This window comes from Camellia sinensis, unplaced genomic scaffold (assembly GCF_055761805.1).
Source record: "Camellia sinensis isolate YWXY unplaced genomic scaffold, ASM5576180v1 Unanchor3, whole genome shotgun sequence".
Classification (NCBI taxonomy): domain Eukaryota; kingdom Viridiplantae; phylum Streptophyta; class Magnoliopsida; order Ericales; family Theaceae; genus Camellia; species Camellia sinensis.
Genome location: NW_028129178.1, coordinates 15,657,461 through 15,681,760, shown reverse-complemented (window position 1 = coordinate 15,681,760; position 24,300 = coordinate 15,657,461). Strand labels below are relative to the sequence as shown.

Sequence of the window (24,300 nt, the reverse complement as noted above, 5' to 3'; positions counted from 1 at the left end):
ACTAAAATTTATCAACCGAATACAACCTAAATATTTGGGGAAAATCAAAACAATACACTTTTGGGATATTCTAAATAAGTGCACTTTTTGACTTTTTATAAAATATGAGTTGGGTATGGGTTGGGTTTAAAGTGATGTGATAGAGAGGTGATATGACTTCTAAATAAGTGCATTTTTTTACTTTTTATAAAATATGAGTTGGGTATGGGTTGGGTTTGAAGTGATGTGATAGAGAGGTGATATGACTTAAATAAGATGATATGACTTAAATAGGATAGTGACTTTTTGACTTTTTAATTTTTTTAGAGGATGACAAACAAGGACGACAAGATTTTTCTTTACTCTAACTAGGGGCACGGCTATAGATTTTCTTGTAATTTTATTGTGCATAGCTTTAAACTATAAACGACCGAAATGATATTTGCAATGCTTTGTGATCGGGGAGAAGTTTGGTATTAAAATAGTTAAAAACTTATTAAAAAATCAAAAAGCTTAGAAGTCATATAAAAAATAAAAACTCATTTTTTATTTTTTTGCATATTTTCTATAAAAAATAAAATAAAAATTAGAGTCATTTACAAACACTTTCATTTTTCACTTCATATTTTAATAAAAAAATTACTAAAAATAAATCACTTCCCAAAAGAAAATTAAAAGATGGGAAGACGAGTAATGGTATTTGATTGTATTTGTACCAATGTAGTCACTATGTTAAACCACTTGCGTGACTAGTCCTTTGGTCACTAAGTCTCTCTTAAGGAGAAATTTTGAGTTACACTCTTAGGAGTATAATAGGAGGCAAGACTTAGGCGGTGTTTGGCATCACGGTTGGCAGGCTATTATAGCCTCTTTTTGGAAATTAGCCCATAAGCCCCACTGTAGCAACTTTCTCTCTGATTTTCAAAAAAAAAAAAAAAAAAAAAAAAAAAAAAAATAGGCTCAGGCACGGGACAGTGTAGGCACAGCCTACACTGTCACAGCTGCAAAGTGTAACATCAAGGGCAAAATTACCATTTTGCCCCTTTATATCAATTTTAAAAATAAAAAAGTTAGGGATAAATCTGTCATTTTAAATTTAAACATCATTTCAACACACTTTCCAATACAACAACTCAACTAAAAATTCATTTCATCTTCCCAAACACAAAACTAAAATAGCCTACTAAAATAGCCAAAAAGCCAAATAGCCTACTAAAATAGCCACTTCCCAAACGAGGCCTTAGTGTTTGTTAGGAGAAGGTGTGAGTTCAACTCCCTTAGATGTTAATCTAATAACTAATTACTAATTTTTGCTAATAAGAAAATAAAAAATAAAAGCAGAAAAACAATGAAAAAAGAAGGGTTGAAGATGGAAGAAAAAGTAAAAGGTGTGAGTTCAACTCCCTTAGATGTTAATCTAATAACTAATTATTAATTTTTGCTAATAAGAAAATAAAAAATAAAAGCAGAAAAACAATGAAAAAAGAAGGGTTGAAGATGGAAGAAAAAGTAAAATAAATGAGAAGAGAGGGGAAGGAAATAGCGAAAATATTGTACGTAAATATATTAAAATATACATTTTATAATTATAAAAAAAATTAAAAAAAGAATATCATTAAATTTGCAATAATTTTCCCAATCAATATTAAAATAGATGTATATTTGCAAAACAAAAAATAGAAAAGAAAATAATATTATATGGATACTTTTTTCATATTATAGAACAAGTAGTGCTATATAAAAAATATAAATAAAAAATTGTACACAAATATTGCAATAAAAACAAAATAAGTAATGCTATATGGGTGTAATTTTTATCATTGTTACATCATTTTGAGAGTAAATTTTATATAAAAATTATGGTGACATATCATTTTTCTTGTAAAAACATTATGTTAATTTGGACCTAAACATCTAAAAATTCAAGAAATGACTAGTGTACACACCCTTTAAAAAAAATAATCACACCATAAGAATCTCTAATTCTAACCCTTAAATATTTGAAAATTAATGTGTCCATTTATGTGTTTCACAACTATCACCACTATATCATAAGCTAGCATCACTAAATTTAAAAACAAAGACGACCACTACACTCAAATGAAAAAATAAAATAAAAAAAAGGCAACCAATACATGTGATAATCAAACACCGCTATAAATCATTAACAAAACATTCTTATGTATTTGGGGAAGAAAAAAAGATTGGGAACTCTAAATTAAGAGTTTTAATAGTTTTAATTGGTGTGTAGGTCTCATGTGATGTGATTTTTGATTTTGGTATTTTTTTTTTTTTTTTTTTTATTTCTCACATTATTAGTGCTCTTTTAGAACTCCCAAATTAAAGGGATGTATCATTACTGATTTGGGAAAAACCAAATCTGTACATTTAATAATGCAGAATTTTCTTTATCTAGCAGGGCCCACAACTATAAATTTTCTTGTAATTTTATTGTGCATAGCATTTAACTATAAATCAGCCAAATAATGTTTGCAATGCTTTTGTGATTGAAAAGAAATTGTTTGGTGTTAAAATAGTTAAAAACATATTGAAAAAAAATAAAAAAGTTAAAAAATCATATAAAAAATTTTAAAATTCTTTTTCATTTCTTTTACACATTTATTCTAAAAAAAAAAAAATTGAAGTGCTTTAATTTTCCAATTACTTTAATTTTTTCACATCATATTTTAACTTAAAAAATTTACTAAAAAAATCACTTGCCAAAGGAAAATTGAAAGATGGGAAGATAAGATTAATGGTATTTGGTTGTATTCATACCAAGTCATTGGTTTAACCATTAATCTAATCAAGGAGAGGGTGTGAGTTCTCCATGGTGTTAATCTAACAATTAATCACTAACTTTTGCAAATAAATAAATAAAAGCAAAAAAAATAATTAAAAAAATTAAAATTAAAGCAAAAGCAAAATAAATAAGGAGAGGGGGAAGGGAATGAGTGTAAAAATGGTCTGCTGGCCCGATATTCGACACAACCCGACCCCCCAATCTAAGGCTTGGTCTATGCTTTTTTGGGCTTGACCTAGCCTGAACAGCCCAACTTGAGGCCCAAACCGTCTGACGCCCAACATCACTTGCAAGCTAAGCCCAAGACCAAGTCCAAACCCAGGCCCGAGGTCTGATTAACCCTAGGATTAGACTTGGGCCTAGGCCTAAATTTTTTTGAACTGGACTGGCCCCGATCTGACCCTAATTTTTGGCAAGAGCCCGAGCAGGACCAAGCTAGATGGGCCAAGCCAGGTCGATTTTACACCCCTAGCAAAGGGTCGTTATCTGTATTTCTATTTCTAAGAAGCTTTTGATTACACCATATAAATATCTCTTTCAATTTATACATAAAAGTCATTCTTTATAAGGTACAACTACGTAATGTATAAAAAAAATTAACTATCATCGTCTTTTTTTTATTGAAATAACGCAATAGTGAAATATATATATATATATATATATTAATCCACGATATCTCGTGTTAGTTGTCCACTTCTAAATTCTCTTCTTTCTCTTTATCTTTTCTACATGACGGTCTGAAAGGGCTATGAATAACAAGAGACATCACATGCAAATGTTGTTAGGGTAATGCTAAAATATGTAAACCATATGCACTTTTGTTATATATTTTTATGATAAATATTATATATTTTTTGCCTCAAAGTGGCCAAAAATAAAATGGGGTTTAAAAAGCACCAAATGGGCTTAAAGAGCACCAAAGCGATACTGTTTGGCCCCATAACAAATTCAATTGTGCTCAGCAGGTACCCCTTCTTCCTAAAAGTTTGGGAGATTCTATTCTATGAGGTATACCCCTTCTTCACATTCTGATTGTCATCATCAGGTAATCAAAAGAAAGCGCCCAAGTCTTAGAGCCGGTCAAAATGGGGTGTCTACAATATTATGTGATTTTTTTTTTCCCCGTGACTAATTTTTACAACTATTTATAAAATTGAAATATGCTGTGCGATTAATTTTTTTAAACTAGTTTTAAGTTTTTGTAAACTGTTTGGTTGAATTTTTAAATTTTGTCTTTTATTTTTTTAAAAAAAATTAAAAGTGGCTTGATAAAAAAAATATCGTTTTCATTTTCATATGATTCTATTTTTGTTTTTAATGAAAATAATATTTGTATGTTTGAATAATATTTTTATATTAATTGTATAATTTGAGTTAATATTTTTATTAGTCTCTACGTTTTTTCTTCGCAGATAAAATAATATTTTTTATTTAAAAATTAATTTTAAAAAAATAATATAAAATATTAGAAATATTTTTGTAATATCTTTTTCATTTATAAATAACTCAGATGTATATATATTTTTTAAAGTACTTTGTACGGTGCAAGTCTATTATGTGTGGGGGTACATTTTCATTATGTGTAGGTGCAAGTTTAGTATGTGTGGTGTCCAAGTTAAACCTATGTAGTGGTGCAAGTCTAGTCTGTGTTAGCATGCAAGTGGAATCTACATAAGGGTGCAAGTTTAGTCTATGTGGTATGCAAATCAAATCTTTGTAGTTGCGCAAGTCTAGTCTGTGTTGGCGTGCAAGTCAAATCTATATGGGAGTACAAGCTTAGTCTGTGTAGGGTGCAATTAAATCTATGAAGGGTGCAAGTTGAATTTGTGTAAGGGTGCAAATCTAATTTGTGTGGGGTGCATGTTTAAGCCTCGTTTGGGAACAGGCTTTTTTAGTAATTTTTGACTTTTTGGCTAAAATATGACATAAAAAAAACTAGAATGTTTGGGATGAGTTTTTGGTTTTTTTATGAAAAGATGTGCAATAAATAGAGAGGAAAATGAAATCTTTGACTTTTTGGTATAAGTTGTTGATTTTTTGTTTTTTTTAGTGACTTTTTGACTTTTTGACTAAAATCACCACTTGCCAAACGAGACCTTAGTCTATGTAGGGATGCATATTCAGTATGCGTAGGGTGTGCAAGTCAAATCTGTGTAGTAGTGCAAGTCTAGTCTGTGTTGGCGTGTATATTGAATCTGTGTGGAGGTGAAAGTTTAGTTAGTGTGAAGTGCAAGTTTAATTTGTGAGGGGTGCAAGTTGAATCTGTGTAGGGATGCAAGTCTAATCTATGTAGGACACGAGTTTAATCTATGTAGAGTGTGGGGTGTAAGTCTAATATGCGTAGGGATACAAGTCTAGTCTATGTGAAGTGTAAGTTTAGTTTGTGTGGGTGTAAGTCTTACTTTGTGTGTGGGATCAAACACGACCACTATTTTTTTTATTATATTATTATTTTGGTTTGAGTTATTATTTGCGTGGTTTGAATTAATATATTTTTATTTACAATTGTATTATTCTAAACGTTTTCTCCTACCAATATATATATATATATATATATTAATTAGAAAAGTAATTTATTATTTATATTAACTTAAGTCATACAAATTATTTTAATTCTATAAATTTTTATATATTTTAGATTATTAATTTAAATTTTTATTAAATATGTGAAATATTAGTTGCATTTTAAAATTTTAAATATATTTTTAGAACAATATCAATTTTATAAAAATAGAATTTGTATATTAAATATTAGATATATTTTAATAAAATAAAATAAATTTAAAAATATAAAGATAATTTTTTTTTTATTAAAAGAATGAAGTGAGTGTATGAGTGCTGGGATAGAACTAGGAGAAGATTATGAGGGGTCATGACCCTTCTGTCTCTGTGAAAATTTTATTTTTCGTAGTACTTCTAAATATATATATATATATATGTATGTATTATTTTATAAATAAAATAGCATCTTAGTATAAAAGATATATACTTCATTCCTTTCTCATCTTTTTATTCTCTGTTATTTTTCTAGAAAAAAAATTATTCATTTTATTAGAGATTGTTTATATGATATTTAAATTTTTTTATGTGTATATATATAATTTATATATCATATTGCACATATATGTGTATTTGTCTATACGGTAAAAAAATATTATTTATCTTTCAACCCCTGTAGTAATAAAATCCTAATTTCATCTCTGTATGAGAGAGAGAGAGAAAGAGAGAGAGAGTATGTGCAAGGCATATTAATGAGTGTAAGAGTTAAGGGTAAAATCCGTTTAGTTTAATTTTATAATTATGATTTAAATGTGAAATTGTGATTTTAAGTGTGGAGTTGTGAGTTCAGTTTTTAAAAAATAAAAATTTATTTGGTTATGAGTTTTGAAAATATTTTTGAGTTTTTGAATTTTGAATTTTGAAAAGAATTTTGAGTTTTGAAAAGAGTTTTAAGTTGTATTTTTGAGTTTTAAAATTTTGAATTTTGAGTTGTATTTTGAAATTTTTCGAATTTATTTCTTTTAAATATTTAAAAACGTTTAAGAAAAATTTATTTTTCATTTTAAATATTTTATTTCATTTTTGTAAATTTTTTAAATTCAAAACACAACTCCACACTCAAATCATAAGCAACCACATAACTCCAAAATTCAATTCAAAAACTATTTTTAAAACTCATAACCAAATATATAACTCAAAACTAAAAACTCAATTCAAAAACTTTTTAATAAAAATATATTTTTTTATTTTTTTATTTTATTGAAAAATATTTTTTGTTATTTTTTGGGCAAATTACAAACACCCCCTCGAGGTTTGGTGAAAATACAGATTCTCCCTAAGGTTTGAGAAATTACAAATTGCTCCCTGAAGGTCAAATTTGCATATCAAATTAGGGAGAAATTTGTATGAAAATAAAAACCTCAGGGGGCAATTTGTTATGGAAATATAAACTTCAGGAGGCAGGATTTAATTTCTCAAACCTCAGGGGGAGTCTGTATTTTCACAAAACCTCGAGGGGGTGTTTGTAATTTGCCCTTATTTTTTTAAGTATTGGCCAAATAATTTGTTGTGGTTTAGATATATATGGCCATCCAATTTTTTTTTGAAATTAAAAAAAATTAAATATTTTAAAAAATAAAATCATTATCTTAAAACATAAAATAAAAAAATATTTTTTAAAATTTTTCTTTAAATAAAATTTTAAAAAGAGTTTAATTGAAAAGAATTTTAAATTAAATTTTAAGTTGTGTTTTTGGTTACACATTTAAAAAAGAATTTTGAATTTTGATTTTTTTTTATTAGAATTACAATTTCAAAAGAATTTGGTTATGAGGATTTTTATTAGAATTTTGAGGGGTGTGTTTGGCACCCAACAACGGCTATATCTTTTTATCCTCCTCTCTCCTCATTTGCGATTAACCTCACATCCCGAACCTACTATCGCTCTCTGAAAAGTTTTGGTTAGGGTTTCTCTCTCTCTCTCTCTAGAATGGACAGTGAGAACCACTCCTCCTCCTCCTTCACTTTCTTCACATTCCCAACCAATCCGCCTCCATCCCTCGCCTTCTTCGGCAACGGAACCCCCAATTCAACGTCCTCTCCGTTCTCTTCTCCCCAACGATAGATCCAGCATCGTCCCCCGTCAAATTATGTGAATTCACCATGTCTCTCACTCCATAAACGTTGAAGATTCCCAAAACGGCTTCGAAGAAGGAGAGATTTGAAGAGAAACCTGCACAGAGAAGTGAGGTGAGAAGCCATGGGAGGGCAGGGAAACCCTAGAGAGAGAAACAGAGAGGGGGGAGAGAGAGAGGGGGGAATGGGGGAGGGGAGAGAGAGACGTTTAGGGGAAAAAAAATTTAAAAAAACGATTGGGAGGAAATCGCTTCTTCCTGCTGTGGCAGCATCCACCCGGATGGGGATTGGGAGGTCACGGAACATGTCCATTTTCGCCACAGTTGACAAGGTTAGTAATTTTACATAAATAATATGTGCTATATATTTACATATATACATATTAATTGTGCCAAATTTAGTTGTTTGAATTCTCAACTTGTATCTGTAGAATTTGTGTGAAATTCTCGTAGAACATTCTGGTAATCTCGTAAATTCCCTACTCTGAAATTGATTCCACTGTGGTTTCCTTTTCATTGATTTTTTTTTTTTTTCTTTGTTTCTTTGTGTCTGAAATTGATTGCAGTTTGCAAGTATCTTTTTCACCTTTATTTTGAATCCTGCAATCCCAAATCACATTGTTGTTAACCTAAGATAACATGGACATAATAAAAACGGAATAAAAACGATAGTTCATATATATACCGGAAATCTTGAATTACACTTGTTGTTGGTGCCATTGACTGCTCAAAGTTTGACAGGTTCAGCCCTTTGATCCCCACGCTGCTGTGTCTTTCTGAGAGTAGATTAACAAATTAATACACCATGGTTTTGTTTTTCCATATCAAATTCTGATAATATTCATCTTTTCAATGACAAAGCCCCAAAGGGTAATCTATCAACAATAGAAAATTTTCTGTGTTTCACATCCAATTTTTGTTTACATGATGGAAACAATCAAATCACACTAAGTTAGGTAAGCTACCAAATATCATACAAACCAAGCAGATAATAAAGATTTTAGTCTTTCAGTTTAATGGGTGCGTGGCTTGCACCCATTACACAAAGATTCAATTAGAAAACTGGCCCACCAATAAATATTATATCTATATTATGTTGTGGTTTGGCAAAAAAAATTTTAATTGGCTTTTTAGAGTTGAGATTTTTTTTAGTTGGGATTAAAAAGTTTGTTTGGGTTGATTATTTTAGTTTAATGGGCTTGGGGTATAGGCTTTTGAGAATCTAAAATGCTTTTGGTTTACTATGATTATCTCTTTTGTGACTTGAGGAAAAGTTGCAGACTTCAAGGATTGCATTAGGGGGACCAACCTTTCATAATTTGATTTTGGGGAATCCATTTCCTTGAAACCCTAATCTCAACCTTATGTACTTAGTACTAGTTTCCATAAATCCTAATCTCAACATTATGTCCTTTTGTTACATTATTTATTTATACAGCCGGATCTATTTAAAAATAAAAATTAAATCATGTTTCAAAAAAAAAATGCATCAAAACTTGACATGGCATGATAATCAAACTTGCTCACCCTAATAATGGAAAATTTCGGTGGATACATATGTAAATATAAGTTGGTGTTAATTTTGCAATTTGATGTTGATGGCAGTAGTTTAATAGGCCCCCATCCTTATCAATAAATATGTGCTATATATTTACATATATACATATTAATTGTGCCAAATTTAGTTGTTTGAATTCTCAACTTGTATCTGTAGAATTTGTGTGAAATTCTCGTAGAACATTCTAGTAATCTCGTAAATTCCCAACTCTTAAATTGATTGCACTGTGGTTTCCTTTTCATTGAATTTTTTTTTTTCTTTCTTTCTTTCTTTGTGTCTGAAGGCAGTTTGCAAGTATCTTTTATCTATGTCTTGGCTGTTTAATTATCAGTGTTAAGTATTTAAGAGCTTGTTTAGTACATGATGTACATCGAATTCTGTTCTTTTATTTTTTTAGCAAGAGAAAAAAAGCTCGAGATATATATATATATATATATATTGCATGAGAAGAAGAACATGTTTTGTCCTCTTTTTGATAACCAAGTCTATTTATTTCATCCATGAAAGCCATTGACTTCCATTCTTAAATGAATGATCAAGTTATGTTGGCTTTTATTAGTGAGAGTTTTCAGAGGCCAACTGTTAATGGTGGACTGTGGAAGCGTATGTGCCTTTGTTACTGATCTGTCTGACGTAACTCATGCTGTATTTCCATTTGCATATGAAGTTGGCAACTAAGATGTAGTGACTTGTGACTCCTCCCTCATCCTTGTGTTGTTTCGTAAATAATCCCACATTTGGTACTGCAAAAGTTGCTCAGAATAGCTAATCCCACGTGACCCCTTTACCTACATATGAGGGATTATTTTGTCCTAGGGGTGGGACAGTTAAACCGGGGATAACTCTTTTGCATGTGAATGACTAAAATGCCTTTGCCTGGCTTACACATTCGGGGGTATCTTATCTGCCTAATCCAAACCGAAATCAAACATAGCCGGTGTAAAGTGGTGACTGTGCTCCTTTTTTTGGCACCTTCCTAATATATTTACTTGTCAAAAAAAAAAAAGGGAAGAAGAAAGAAATGGGCCGGAGTCTTTAGTGATTTGTTTTTGGTGATGCATCTAGGAGCACAACAGGAGAATCTTTAATGGAGGTGTAGTTTTTATTTTGGAGTCGAAACATTTGATATTGAACCCTTTTTTGGATTACTATTGTGTTATGTCTTGATATTTTGGAAATTTCCTGTGTCGGCATATTCGTATCATGCGTAGTTTATGGGCAATAACTTGATCTTTACTGGTTTAGATAGTCTAGTTCCTTGAGTTGTTGGAGCTTCTGTATAATGGTGGCCCTAATTTTGTAGGCATCTCTTTTGAAAATGAGACTTTAAACAGTATGGTTTCAAAGCTTGGTCATATATGGCAATAGTGGACCAGAGTGATGGTCTCTATATTCATTTTAGCAGGGGAATTAGACAACGCATTTGACATCAAAGTTTCTTTGAATCTATTTTATTTGTACAGAAATGAAAATTCTCTTTGCATGGAATTAGCTGAATGTCTTTTCTTTCTAGTACAATAAAGCTTGGTTGCAAAACCAAAATGCTGATATTCATAAAAATAAACTTTTCATAAAAAACTGAAAACTGCTCGTAAAATGTTTGGGATGGTTATTATTATTATTATTATTTTGAATTTATTGTCGACAGCAATATAGTCTAAAAAGAACAAAAGGTTATTATTATTTTAGCCTTATTGTTGAGTTTTTAGAACCCAAAAGCACATGCATAAAAAATTCTCGAATTTCTTTGAGAATAAGTAGATAAGGAGAAGAGGTGAACCAATATCAGAATAACTGGAAGATCTTTTGGAATATTAGTTTCTAATTGCTATGACCTTTATTTTGAATTGTTTTACTTGTGTTAAAATGTTGAGTTCATATGACAACGTTATATTTTGTCTATGATTATTTTATAGTACAAAAGAATATCAGCTTTGAAACTGTTCTAAGTGTGCTTTTGCTGTAATAGCGCTGTTGGAAATTATTTTAATATGCATTAATAAATCTTCTTCTGTGCTTCAAGTGTTCACCTGTCTTTCAAAGTTTTTTTTGCTATTTCCATTGCATTTGTGGCATGTTTACTAGATATTCCTTTTTCGGAGTCTTTAAATGTCGTGCTGCAACAAAATTTTGATCCTTGTGCATGATATTGCATTAGAAAGCATTGCAATTTTAGGCTATTTACCTTTGTGGAGATGTTTTTCTTCTTATTTTTGTGTCGATTTTTAATTAAGAATTTGGATTATCTTCTTTATTTTTATTTTGTATATTCTTTTCAATGATGACCAAAATTCTTTCAAACCTGATAGTCTCTTGTACAAACTTTATGAGAAAACAGGATTTTATAACAATGGAAAAAGGAAATGACAATTGCAATTTCATTTTTAACATACGGTTCCCACCATACTTATAAAAGTAGCATGTGCAACCCTCTTCAAATTCTTTTGTCGACAGAATGTTCATTTTTTTGGATGTTCTACCAGTCTCAGTTACCATCCTTGTGCTATGTCTTGATAGTCTTCTTTTTTTAATCTTCTTTCCAAGAGGATGAAATAATGAATAAGCTGCGCATCTTTTGATTTGTCCTTTGAACTTTTTTTTGATAAATAATTTATCCTTTGAACTTTTCATCCTTGAGATCCCACTTATCTGCTAACTGGGGGTTGAAAAGTTGCATGGCCCATGGTTAGCCAAATTCTCCCCATGATTATTCTTAGATGGATGACGGTGGCATGAATATGCAAGTGGTTGTTGGATTAGGAGTTGTTTCTGGATTTTATTTTTTGTTTTGTGGAGATGCATTTTCTTTCTGTGTTTTCTTACTTGTAGAGGATGCCTCATCCTTGCCTCTTTTTTGATCTATTCAATAAATTCTGTTTTTGCTGATCAAAAAAAAAAAAAAAAAAAAAAAGTTTTGTCATTTGAATTCAGAGGTGGTTGATTGGTTTTGAATGGTATAATTTCTTCTTTTCCTGATGTTTATTGTTTTTTACTGTCCGAGGTGCATTCTTTACAGAAAGCTGTATAGGGTACAAGCTTCAGTTCACAAGTCAAGCTCACTTATAAATGGTGTAGAATTCAATTTATTTGATGAGCTTGCTAAGGCTTGGTTTGGCTTAGTAAGCCATGATTGCTTTGATGGTTTTATTTATATATTTAAGTCTTTATGTGGAATTTTATTTGTACCATTTAAGTAGGAAAAGATTGATGCTACTTTTTGCAGTGAAGCATTGTTGGAGGATAATTTAAGAGCAACCCACCACTTGCCTTGATGAGTTTGGATCATTGAATATTAAGCAAGCTGAGTCAGTTTATTATGCTAACTTGTGCTAGATGAAGGTGAAGGTTCCCACTTCATCTAGACTGTAAATGAGATGAAGCCGGCCAAGTACAAGGAGCTTGAGCTTGGTTCAGTAGCATAGGAGCTAGGCTCAATCTCAGCTTAGACTTGTTTTGACAAGTGAAATTCATACAAAGCCGGTTTTTGGAGATAAGCCACTACTAATTCGATATTTCCTAGAGACGTTTCTTTGATTGACTGGAGTGTAGCTTTTGATTCTCTCTTCTTCTTCTTCTTCTTTTTTTTTTTTTTTTCACTTTTTATTTATTTTTTTACAAGATGTAGTTAAGAAGTTTAGCTTTTCTCTGGTTCTCTTTCTTTGGCTTCTTGCTTTGCACTTCAACTTTTCAATGAGAATCTTGAGGGTCCATTTGATTAAGTAAAAAATATGATGGAAAACAAAAGTGATAGATAGTGAAGTGAAAGAAAAGGTGAAAGGAAAATTTATTTTCTCATTTGTATTTGGTTTAATTTTTTGTGAAAAAGTTACAATAGTTGTCTACTTTAATGAGAGAAAAAAGTGACTGTATTTTTTTGTAAGAATCTAGAAGCAAAGTTGCCATTCTGGTGTGGGTTGTATAAGATATTTAACTTTGTTGTATTTTCCACCCTTCTCCTGCTAAACAAATACATGAAATTAAATAGTTGAATTTTTGTTCTCTTTCCCCATCTTCATCCTGTTCAAACTCAGTCAGCAGTCACTTGCTTTGCTGACATCAACTGTTCGTTTGAAATTATTTTGCAGTTGTATCCTCCTAATGATTGGCTAGTGGGGTCATCCCTGCCCCCTAAATTCAGCCCAACCATTATTGAATCAACACTCAATGAGCTTACCCCAAACAATGTTAGGTGAGTTCATTGCTGCTCCGAGAAGCTCTAACTTACTATATGACTGATACATATGTTATGATTGACACTTCCTTCCCTTTATATATTTGTTTTGTCCAGGACGTACATTTAGTATCGATGATGCAAAATGTCCTTAATTTTGGCATTAGTAAACAGGCTAATGAAGTATCTGTTCAAAAACATGCTAATGAAGCATTTAGACTTCAGTTTAGACAGAGCATACAAGATCACTCTGTGCATGCCTGCAATACTTGTTATACATTGCATGTTTGTTTTAGTTATTATTAGAGAGGTCCATTACACGCTATGAACAAATAACAGAGACGGGAGTTCACAGCTCAGATAAATAAATGATTGCATGTTGTTCTTATATACCTACTTTATTGAAAAGACACATGGAAAATGCTTCATCTTCAGTTGGATCAGAAACTATCTAGAGAGTAATGTGACTAATAAAGTTTTTGATAGAATTGTTGTCTTTGCGAGTTAAATATCGTAAGTGTCAATATAGTCAATAATAAGACAATTTGCATGTCGCTGTGCATACAGGATCCAAATGCCATTGTTTCAAGTATACTCATAACATGTGGTTTGGCTGGTATAATATGAAAGCATGTTTAAGGTGAATGTTCATTTATTTCATCTAGAAATTTAGGATGCTAGGAACTATCCAGAAAGGATGGGAAAACTGAAATTTAGGCAATCAACAATGTCTTGCCTTGCTACTTGAAGGTTTGATTTCAGTAGAATATTCAAAAACTTGATTAACGTCTGCTAATTTGTCATTGGATTTTACAGTAATTATGGGTATTGTGAGTGCTCAATTCATCTTTCCCTCGTCTCCGTTTAGTACATAGCTAGTGTATTTACTGGTAAAACTTCATTAGTACACTTGCCCAAATGGAAGGTAATGATATTGAGGACATTTCTTTCACTTGGCAATTTTGATGTTGAATAGATGTTTAGACAATAATGAATACTTGTTGACTATGCTCTTATGTCCATTCTTGCCCAACAATTGTTGGGACACTTGCAAAAGTGTTCACCTTTATTGACTCAAGTGCGTGCAGTAGTCCAAGGGCATTACTCCTCCTTGTCAAAGAATTTTTATATGGTTATTATTTTAGGTTAAGTATGCTATATAAGTGAATTCACTTTCATTATTGTACATCACATTCCATCCCACATCGTCTAGGTAGGAGAAGTTCCTGGGCTATATAAATGAGTTCATATTCCTTCCAAGTAACAACATGCTTTAAACCCTTGAGGGCCTAGCTCAAAGTGAACAATTGTTATGATTTGAGATGGGTGTTATAGTAGCAGAAGCTGTTAGAATATTTCCTTATTTAGATTAGATTGTGATTGTGATTGTGATTGATTGATTGTGATTCCTTAATCAGTCAGTCAATCAATCAATATAAAAGGTGATTCCTTAATCATTGCCTTAGGGCTTCCTTTTGTAATAGTTGATTGATTAATATAAAAGGTGATGATTTCATAATCATCACTCAAGCTTTGTATTCTCTTAAATTATATGGTAGCCAAAACCCTAAAAATCGTCACTCACACAGCCGCTACCACCAACCAGCCATCACCTATCACCACCCATCCTGTATGAGTCTCTGTCGGAACCAACCAAGGTCCCATATAGCTGTTTCGACTTCAGCCGAATGCCCCTCTGGCCTAGTTGACCCTTGTGAGGGTTGTCCTAGCCTCTCTTTATGTATTTTGGCTCTTGTAGATGAGTGTTTGTGGGTTGCCCATCTTTTGTTGCCTCTGAGTCTCTGTGGGAACCAGCCAAGGTCCCACAGAGCTGTTTCGACTTCAGCCAAAGGCTCCTCTGGCCTAGTCGACCCTTGTTAGGGTTGTCCTAGCCTCTCTTTATGTATTTCGGCTCCTGTGGTGGGTTGCCCATCTTCTTTTGCCTTAAGTTTCTTTCCCTCTACCTATGTTACACGGACTCTTTGGAATTTCGAAGGTACCTGTGTCGAGACAACATGGGTACGGGTGCGGGATACGGCCGGGATACAGCTTCTTAGAAACGGATACGGCAGAAGAATCGAAAGAGAAGAGAGCAAGGAGAGAACCTGGCCTTCGACTTCAATCGGTTGCAGATCATCGATCGATCTGTGAAGTTGATCGATCTGCGAAGCTTGATCTCCGAAGTCGATGTACTGTGCTTCGTCGTCTTCCCCTTTGATCTCGATCTCGGACTCTCTTCGTCGTCTTCCCCTTCCGTCGTCTCTGCGAAGTCATTGCTCTACCAACTAATTTTCTAGGTCTTACCCTTCCGTCGTCTCTGCGAAGCTAACACAATTTTTATTTCTATAGGTCTCTGACTTTTCCTTTTAATATAATTTGAATTATATATAATATAAATTATATTAATATAATATTATTCATATTATATAATATTATTTATTCAAAAAAATATTATATAATATAATATATCATAAATAACATAACTTTTATGTCTAAAATTAAAATAATTTATTTTATCATATATAATATAATTTATTTTATGTCTAAAATAATGTTTATAATTTTTATTCATTATTTATTTGTTATTTTTTTAATAAAATTTGTTATTCCTTAAACTTTTCAAACTCATCTTCATATAATAAATATATTTAAAAATAACTATTTAACTTGTATCTCCGTATCCGTATCCTAATTTGGATCCGTATCCACGTATTTTTAATTTTTAATTTTAAAGTGTCCGACCCTTAGATGCACACCCATACCCGATATCCACACCCGAGTCCGTGTAACGTAGATTACTGTTAGGAATCTCTCTCTCTCTCTCTCTTTTGATAAATACTATTAGGAATCTCTTTCTTTTGTTTCTTGATTGATTTGCCGAAAGAATTTAACTTATGGGTTGATGTATAGTTTGGCCTTTTTCCCTGTTATGTAATTTTTGCCCGGGATTTCTCCTTGTGTCTCGTTCTGGATTTTATCTACCGGGAAGAGGAAAATTCTCCTTCATTATTCCCCCTTGAGATATAACATGAACAAAATAAAGTTGGTTGTCTTAAGGCTGGTCATGTTGAATTCTCAGACTATTTAATCTTGGATTAGAAAACTTAGGCTGTCATTGATTTAGTAGTACTGGAGGGCCAACATCAATCATTATATTCTCCTATGTGTTGGAGGGCTAACAAGAATTTGAATCAAATGGAAATTGATTGGATGGGATTTTGGTGTGCGGAGAAGTTGATGTATAAATGCATAGGAGGACTAGCTCCAACCTTCAAAATCACAATTGAAGAAATAATACCTATTGGGAGCAAATATCAATCATTTTATTCCTCCTTTGTGTCTGCTTAGCAAAATCATAGAAGAAATAATAATACATATTGGGAGCAACTAGAATGGAAAGAACCCTCCTTGTGTGACTTGACTGCTTAGCAAAATCATAGAAGAAAAAATACATATGAAAGCAAGTCAAATCCAAACAAAAGTATAAAGAAAAATTTTAGCCACAACATATCCAATTTTTTATAGGAAAATTTTGACTTGAAGGATAGCTAAGGGACAAGCTTGAAAGAAAAAATCTTCCATTGTATGAAAATTGTGAGTTTTCAATCAACTTTGTTTCCATCTATTAAAAAACTGAGATCTCAAGTGGAAGCAGACACCCAATCTATTAAAAAACTGAGATCTCAAGTGGAAGCAGTCTCTAGGGATTTTCATGGCTCGAGCAGTGGCCAACGATTTTGCAAAGTCTAAGGTGGTTTTAACTTGGATTTTGGATGGGATTGGTCTTCAAGTCATCTCATTTATAAATACTCGTTCCATCCCCAACTGTTTGTCAATTTTTAGCATTCATGCCTTTTAGTAGGGTCAATAAATAATGTATTTTTTTCCCTACAAATTGAAAGAAAGAATAAATAAAAAAACATAGATGATTTTTTTGGGATGTTTGGAATAGTTAAAATGGACCAGCAATTTCGTATGGGAGGAGAATTAAACTAGTTGTAACCAAAATAAATTTGTCAAATAAGAGAAGCATCCATATTCGCTTGCACTATCAATAGATTAATATGCGTTTTACATCACTTTAATACATTTCAAGTTTGTTTTGGTGATTTCCTAGTCAATGGTGGATCGCGTTTAATTTGTGGTGAATTCACAGAGTATCATGGATGCTTGATACTCTACCAACCATTCAGGAACAAACATCACCGATTTCTAGTGGTATAAGAAACACGCTAACAAGTTTTAGGATTCAACACCTAAGGCATATGAACTGGGTTAGGGTTGGGTTGTTTCTTTTTTTTTTTTCCCTTACTAATGGTGAATTGGTTGGCTACGGGGTCCTGTGGTTTTTGTCCATTTTGATTTTCGACAGGAAGAAGCAAAAAAGAAAAGAAAAAGGGAATCCTTTTGTGTGTCTAATTGATTATTATATTGATTGCAGAATTGATTGGCATAAAGCAAATTTGTACTGGTTTAATTGAATAAAATGAACAATTCATAATCTCTGTCATGTTATTTTATCAATCCTAAGCAAATTCTTTTCCATTTTGAGGGCTAAATCTCCTCTAGACCTTATTCAAGTGCCAAACAACATTTTAAGTGTGAAGCATTAGCACTTTATCTGAATCACTAGATCTTTAGCATTGTCAAATTAATTTTTGATTTGAAATGTTACTGCAATAGTCGTTTGACCAAAAGATGTGAAATAAAACCCTGTTTATAGATGAGGGCTTATTAGGGTTATATTTTAAGCCTGGCTAAGAAAGATTTATACAAGTCAACTAAAATTTGGGATATACGTAGATCATGGGATATACGTAGATTTTGATCCTTAGGAATGGCACTGTATAGTTACCAAAAAGCATGACATTTTGCATTTCAACTGCAGGAAACTTTCACCAGAGTAAATGTTCCCATAGAGTGGCTGCGATGATTTTTTCCACGGCGAAGCATGGCTGGTATTAAGGGCGATACATGTTAGATTAGCACAATGTAAGAATGGAGTGTCCGTGTCGTGTCCGTGTCATGTCCCGTGTCCGTGCTACATTTTGCCTCTGTCAAATGGCGTGTTTTATGCCAAAGTTTGTGTTAAAGAGTTGTTGGACTCCAGTTGCTGGTCTAGAGTGAGCAAGTGAGGATGTAGTTTAAGAAGTGTCCCCTTAATGCCTCTTTTGTTGTCTATGGAAGGAGAGGTATAGGACTTCATTTCAAGGAGTGAGGTGTTTGTGACCATGGACGCATTTTTTTCCCTTCTTTTAAGCAGTTTATTTGTGTGGCCTATAGGGGTTTGCTACGATCATTGGACTTTTTTGGTCAATTCTAAAGATATTTTGTGTCATTTTTGCTTCTCTGCATGTACTCCGGTTTGCACCCTGTTGAAGCTCTTTTGGATTTTTCTTATTTACAAAACTATGTATATTTTTTGTTGGCTCTTCATGAGACTCATTGCCTTTTACGATTTTCAATAAAAAATGATCTTCTTAAAGTTGTAGATTGCTGTTTATTCTTCCATCCTTGGTCCATGCAAGGTAATACGGGACATTGCGACGTATATCACCTAAGTATGCATCTCTAAAAGTTCCCAACATGGTTTATTCAACAGGGAATGATCTCACAAGGTTGGATCTTCCTGTTTAAATTAAACTACGTAAAAATGTTTTTACTTCTCTTGTCACCCTGTTCAAACTGCGTAAAAATGTTTTTACTACTCTTATCACTCCTTCCGTTTTTGAGAGACGCAACTAGTTGTTTTCTGAAAGTCAACATTGTAGATCCATTATAATTTGAATTGAGATTTTTTGGCATGGCAGTAAATGCAGTAGTTTTGACTATTAAGTTTCATACATTGTCAGTCTTGTACTCTTGTTATGTTCTTTCGAGGCTGGCTATTATTTGGGATCAATATTTATGCATCAAGTGGCATACCATGTCCATTGAAGGTATGCAAGGAACTAGTTATGTCCTAAGGCATAAACATTTTTTCATTAAAAGGAAGGCCAGAACATAGGATTAGTGCGAATGTTGCTGCCAACTATAACATGTGTTTTGATTCATTCCAATATAGGAAGTGAATGCTTGGTAATAATGTATAAACTTGTTTCTAGATGATAGAATTTCCTGATCATTATCTTTGTTAGTAATTGATGCATATCTACTTATTTTTCATTTTACGTTAGAATTGCAAGCTGGATTCATATGTTCGTTATTAATCTGTTACCCAATTATTTATTTTGCAGAAAGCAATCTACAAGGACCCAACTGATTCAAAGGTTAGTATTGAACTACTCCTCTTCATGTATCATTCGTTAATGTGTTAATTTTTTTTGAACTTTTTTTTTTTGAGTCTATAATCTATATTTTCTTTCTGAAGGCACTAGGGGAAGAAAAGGAGATAAAATATTGAATTTTATTTAATATATATTTATTTATTTTCTAAAAAATGGAGAGTTGTTTCAACAATGACGTAATAGTCATATAAGCACTGTTGACTGGATGTTGTTTTCTCAGCCGTCAATAATATGAATCTTATGATTCCAACATTTATTGTAATCCTTTTCCTACATCCTATGTTTGAGTTGTTAGTTGGATGATGTGTGGTTGTACTCATTAATTGGGAGGGTCATGTCCTGTTGGAGTTCATGCTGCTGTAGTTGTGCAGACTGAAAGGCTAGCATTGTGTTTCATTCTTCAGGGAAAACAAATTTTTTTGCAATATGGTGTTTGTATTGGACATGAATGCCATTTTTCTTCTTCGTCTTCTTCTTTTATCAAGGTGGTTGTGTTCAACACCATTTTGTAATGGATATTGACATGCCATTGTGTCCTTGATATGTGTTCCATGTTGCAATATTTATCACATTCTAACATCTCACGTATGTAGATGCCTAAACCTCAGGCTTAGGTTTAATTATAGACCAATAGGCATAGTCAAAATTTCATATGTGGTGGTGTAGTATGTTTGTTCCTTAGGATTGATTGACATTTGTCATAGATTGGATATATTGATGATTCTAGTTTCCTACAATCTATAATACACTATGCTGAATGTTTTCTTTTCTTTTGCTTTTCTTATAGATGTAGGAAGTTCCACCGCTCGATGTACCAGAACTTTTGGCATATTTAGTTAGGCAATCTGGGCCATTCTTGGATCAAATTGGTGTTAGAAGAGGTAAGCAATTCTCTTGAGTTTTGATTTTGATCTTATAATGAAGTGATCAATAAAGGTATATATATATATTTATATATAGAAATACACATAGTTTAGTTCCTATTAATGGGGTTCTAGGTACAGAGCTGACCTTTAATCATTATGTACAAAATAGCTGCCTTGTATTCACACTCACTACTTGAAGGTTATTAGGCCTGCATTTAAAACCACTAAACCAATCGTCCCCTTTAAAGTACACCCACTTCAGTCCCAATTAGTGGAATATGTATATATGTTTGTCACGATAATTTGTATTGAGGATGATTGATGTAGTTTCATATATGTCATGTGACAAAATCTTTGCTTCACAACTTTAGATGGTCCTTTAGATAAGCTTTACTACACCAATTGAAACTAGTTTGCAATTCTTAGGCATAAGTAAAATTCAGGACTGCAGCCTTATGTAATACAGATGTCTTACAATTGAAGTTATCAGAAATGTGCTACAAATTTAAACACCAAAACTACATTACAAAATGGTTTTTTTCTTTATCAATGTATGATTGTCTACTTTTTGCTATATTCTAGAACTATCTGATGCTTTAAGAAAATTAACGATGTGGATTTGGTATATAGAAAGATTCAGGGGAATAACTGACCTGTTGGTTCCCCTTATTTAGATGGTTGGGTTATGTGAGTTCACAGGTATTAGATAAGCAGGCAACAAGTATCAAAACTTGAATTTTTTTATCTAGAACTGTCTTTGAGGGTCCGTTTGGGGTTGCTAGACCTATTTGAAGGTGCTTATTTAGGTACACTGACAAAATCAGCTGGGAATGTGTTAGGCAAAGGTTGTTTAAAAAGTGCTACAATTGGGTCACATATAGAATTATAACTTTTGCCAGGGGGCCAAGTTTTAAAGTTAATATACTACAATGCAAGTATTTTTTTTAATTTTTTTTTGTTGATAAATTCTTTTATTGTTGTTCATAAATTCAATGCAAGTATCAGTGGGCCCAAAACAACCAATAAGCTAAGAGGCATGATTGGATGTTTTTCTGAAAAAAGCTAACTTTTTGTTTAATTTGAAGTAGATCCACTTTAACCAAATGCCACAAATGGAGTTATCTTGGTTCTAGTGTGGTTTGACTTGGAAAATTTTAAATTGTTCCAATTGACAATATGGAAGCAGCGTGTCATTTGGAGGTCTGAAGGGCTGTTCTTATATTAAGTATTCCACATGCTATTTGTAATATTTGGTTTATTTTCAGGGAATAGTTCCATGGTTTATAGCATATAATCTCTATCACTTAATTTTTGACAAAAATGTTAGGACAACTAACAAGCGTACCAACTAGACAAAATATTTGGTGAATCCCATACCAAGTGGTGGGACCTATGTACAAGCGCTCTGTTGGTATTTTTTTTTTTTTAGTGTTTCTAGCATTTTGGTATTCTTCATAGTTCAGATGTTTCTTATACTCCAATGTACTGAACTCAGACTAATCATGGTTACTTGGGTTGAGGTTGGCAACATGGTTGCTCTTACGTATGGTTGTTCTTAGAGTACACACACACACACACATATATATATATATATGTACATATATATATTTTTCAATTTTAGAATAACTATGTCCTTTCTCATGGTCTCAATTCTCATTTTTTTTTTTTGTTGTGTGTTTTTTTTCTGTCTTTGAAGCACCTATAACTTAGTTTCTGTTATTCCTTCTTGACAATATTTTTTGGCTTCGTTGCTACTCTTAAACCATCCTGTGCTCCTTCACCTCATATTGTCTATGCTTCATGCCTACTTGTAGCTCTAGAGAAATGTAGCACCTCATATTGTCTATGCTTCGTGCTACTTGTAGCTTTAGAGAAATGTAGTCATTTCTTATTGTTGTGCCCCCCTCCTGTCTGTGTCTGTGTCTGTGTCTATATCCTCATTTTTACATTTGCTTTTTATTGTAATCCAACATTTTGTACGGTATAGCATATGCCATGCAGCCGTCTTATGGAGATTTTCCAGGGAATACCTCAAACACCTTGCGAAGGACCAATAGAAGTTGTGGAAACTTACGGAACTAGTACGGGACTCCCGGTTTGAAAACTAAGACAAAAAAGACACATTTTTCACATTTAAGCTTGAAAATAGTCCATTAGGGGCCAAAATCGTGTAACAGTCAAGAGAAGGCCCAAGGAATACCTCAAACACCTTGGGAAGGACCAATTAAGTTGTGGAAACTTATGGAACTGGCACAAGATTCCAGTTTGAAAACTAAGTCAAAAAATGTAATTTTTTCACACTTAAGGTTAAAAATAAGCCATCGGGGGCCAAAATCGTGTAGCATTCAGTAGAACACCCGGGGAACGCCTTGGGAGGGATCAATGTATGTTATTGAAACTTACAGAACTAGCACGTGACTGCCGGTTTGAAAACTAAGCCGAAAAAGGCACGTTTCTCACACTTAAGCTTGAAAATTGGCCATCAGGGGGCCAAAATCGTGTAATAGTCACGAGAAGGCCCATGGAACACATCAAACAACTTGGGAGGGACCAATGTAAGTTGTGGAAACTTACGGAACTAGCACGGGACTTCCGGTTTGAAAACTAATTTGAAAAAGACATTTTTCTCACACTTAAGCTACAAAATAGGCCATCGGGGACCAAAATCGTGTAACAGTCACGAGTAGGCCCGTGGAAAGCCTCAAACACCTCGGGAGGGACCGATGTAAGTTGAGAAAACTTACGGAACTAGTACGGGACTCCTGGTTTGAAAACTATATCAAAAAATGCAATTTTTTTCACATTTAAGCTTGTAAATAGGCCATCGGGGGCCAAAATCGGGTAACTATCACGAGAAGGCCTAGGGAACACCGCAAACACCTCGGGATGGACTAACGCAAGTTGTGAAAGCTTACGGAACTTGCACGAGACTCCTGGTTTGAAAATTAAGTCAAAAAATGCACTGTTTCCCAATTAATCATGAAAATAGGCCATTGGGCGCCAAAGTTGTGTAACAATCACGAGAAAGCCCAGAGAATACCTTGAACACCTCCAGGGGGACCAATGTAAGTTGTGGAAACTTACAGAACTAGCACAGGACTACCGGTTTGAAAACTAAGTCGAAAAAGACACTTTTTTCACACTTAAGCTTGAAAATAGGCATCGGGGGCCAAAATTGTGTAACAGTCACGAGATGGCCCGGGAAACACATCAAACACCTTAGGACGGACCAATGTAAGTTGTGGAAATTTACGGAACTAGCACGATACTTCCGGTTTGAAAACTAAGTCGAAAAAGCCACTTTTTTCACACTTAAGCTTGAAAATAGGCCATCGGGGGCCAAAATCGTATAACAGGCGCGAGACTGTCCGGGGAACACCTTAAACACCTCTAGAGGGACCAATGTAAGTTGTGGAAAGTTACAGAACAAGCATGGGACTCCCAGTTTGAAAACTAAGTCAAAAAATGCATGTTTTTCACTTAAAGCTTGAAAATAGGCCATCGGGGGCCAAATTTTTGTAACAATCACGAGAAGGCCCGGGGAACACCTCAGACGCCTCGAGAGGGACTAATGTAAGTTTTGGAAACTTACAGAACAGGCGCAGGACTCCCGGTTTGAAAACTGAGTCGAAAAAGACACTTTTTTTCACACTTAACGTTGAAAATAGGCCATCGGGGAACGAAATCGATTAACAGTCAGGAGAAGTCCAGGGGAACACCTCAAACACCACGGGAGGGACCAATATAAGTTTTGGAAACTTACGGAATTACCCCGGAACTTCCGATTTGAAAACTAAGTCCATAAAGCCACTTTTCTCGCATTTAAGCTTGAAAATTGGCCATCAGGGGCCAACATCATGTAACAGTCATGAGAAGGCACAGGAAACACATCAAACACCTCGGAAGGGACCAATGTAAGTTGTGGAAACTTACGAAACTAGCACGGGACTCCCGGTTTCAAAACTAAGTCAAAAGATGCATTTTTTTCACACTTAAGGTTGA

At 33.2% G+C, this 24,300-nt stretch overlaps 1 protein-coding gene across 2 annotated transcripts in view; it reads left to right on the top strand.

Moving 5' to 3' along the window:
• The first annotated feature begins 7,142 nt into the window (after positions 1 to 7,142).
• The window catches only part of LOC145816184 (uncharacterized), a 43,334-nt gene continuing 26,176 nt past the window's right edge, over positions 7,143 to 24,300 (top strand). The window contains exons 1-4 of one of the 2 annotated variants that reach the window (XM_082912480.1): positions 7,143 to 7,748; positions 13,060 to 13,163; positions 19,382 to 19,414; positions 20,226 to 20,313. In XM_082912480.1, coding sequence (XP_082768606.1) covers positions 7,542 to 7,748; positions 13,060 to 13,163; positions 19,382 to 19,414; positions 20,226 to 20,268 — 387 coding nt within the window. In that variant the 5' untranslated portion in view covers positions 7,143 to 7,541 and the 3' untranslated portion in view covers positions 20,269 to 20,313. Of the gene's footprint in view, positions 7,749 to 13,059; positions 13,164 to 19,381; positions 19,415 to 20,219; positions 20,314 to 24,300 lie in introns of both variants that reach the window. The other variant, XM_082912479.1, reaches the window with a different exon arrangement.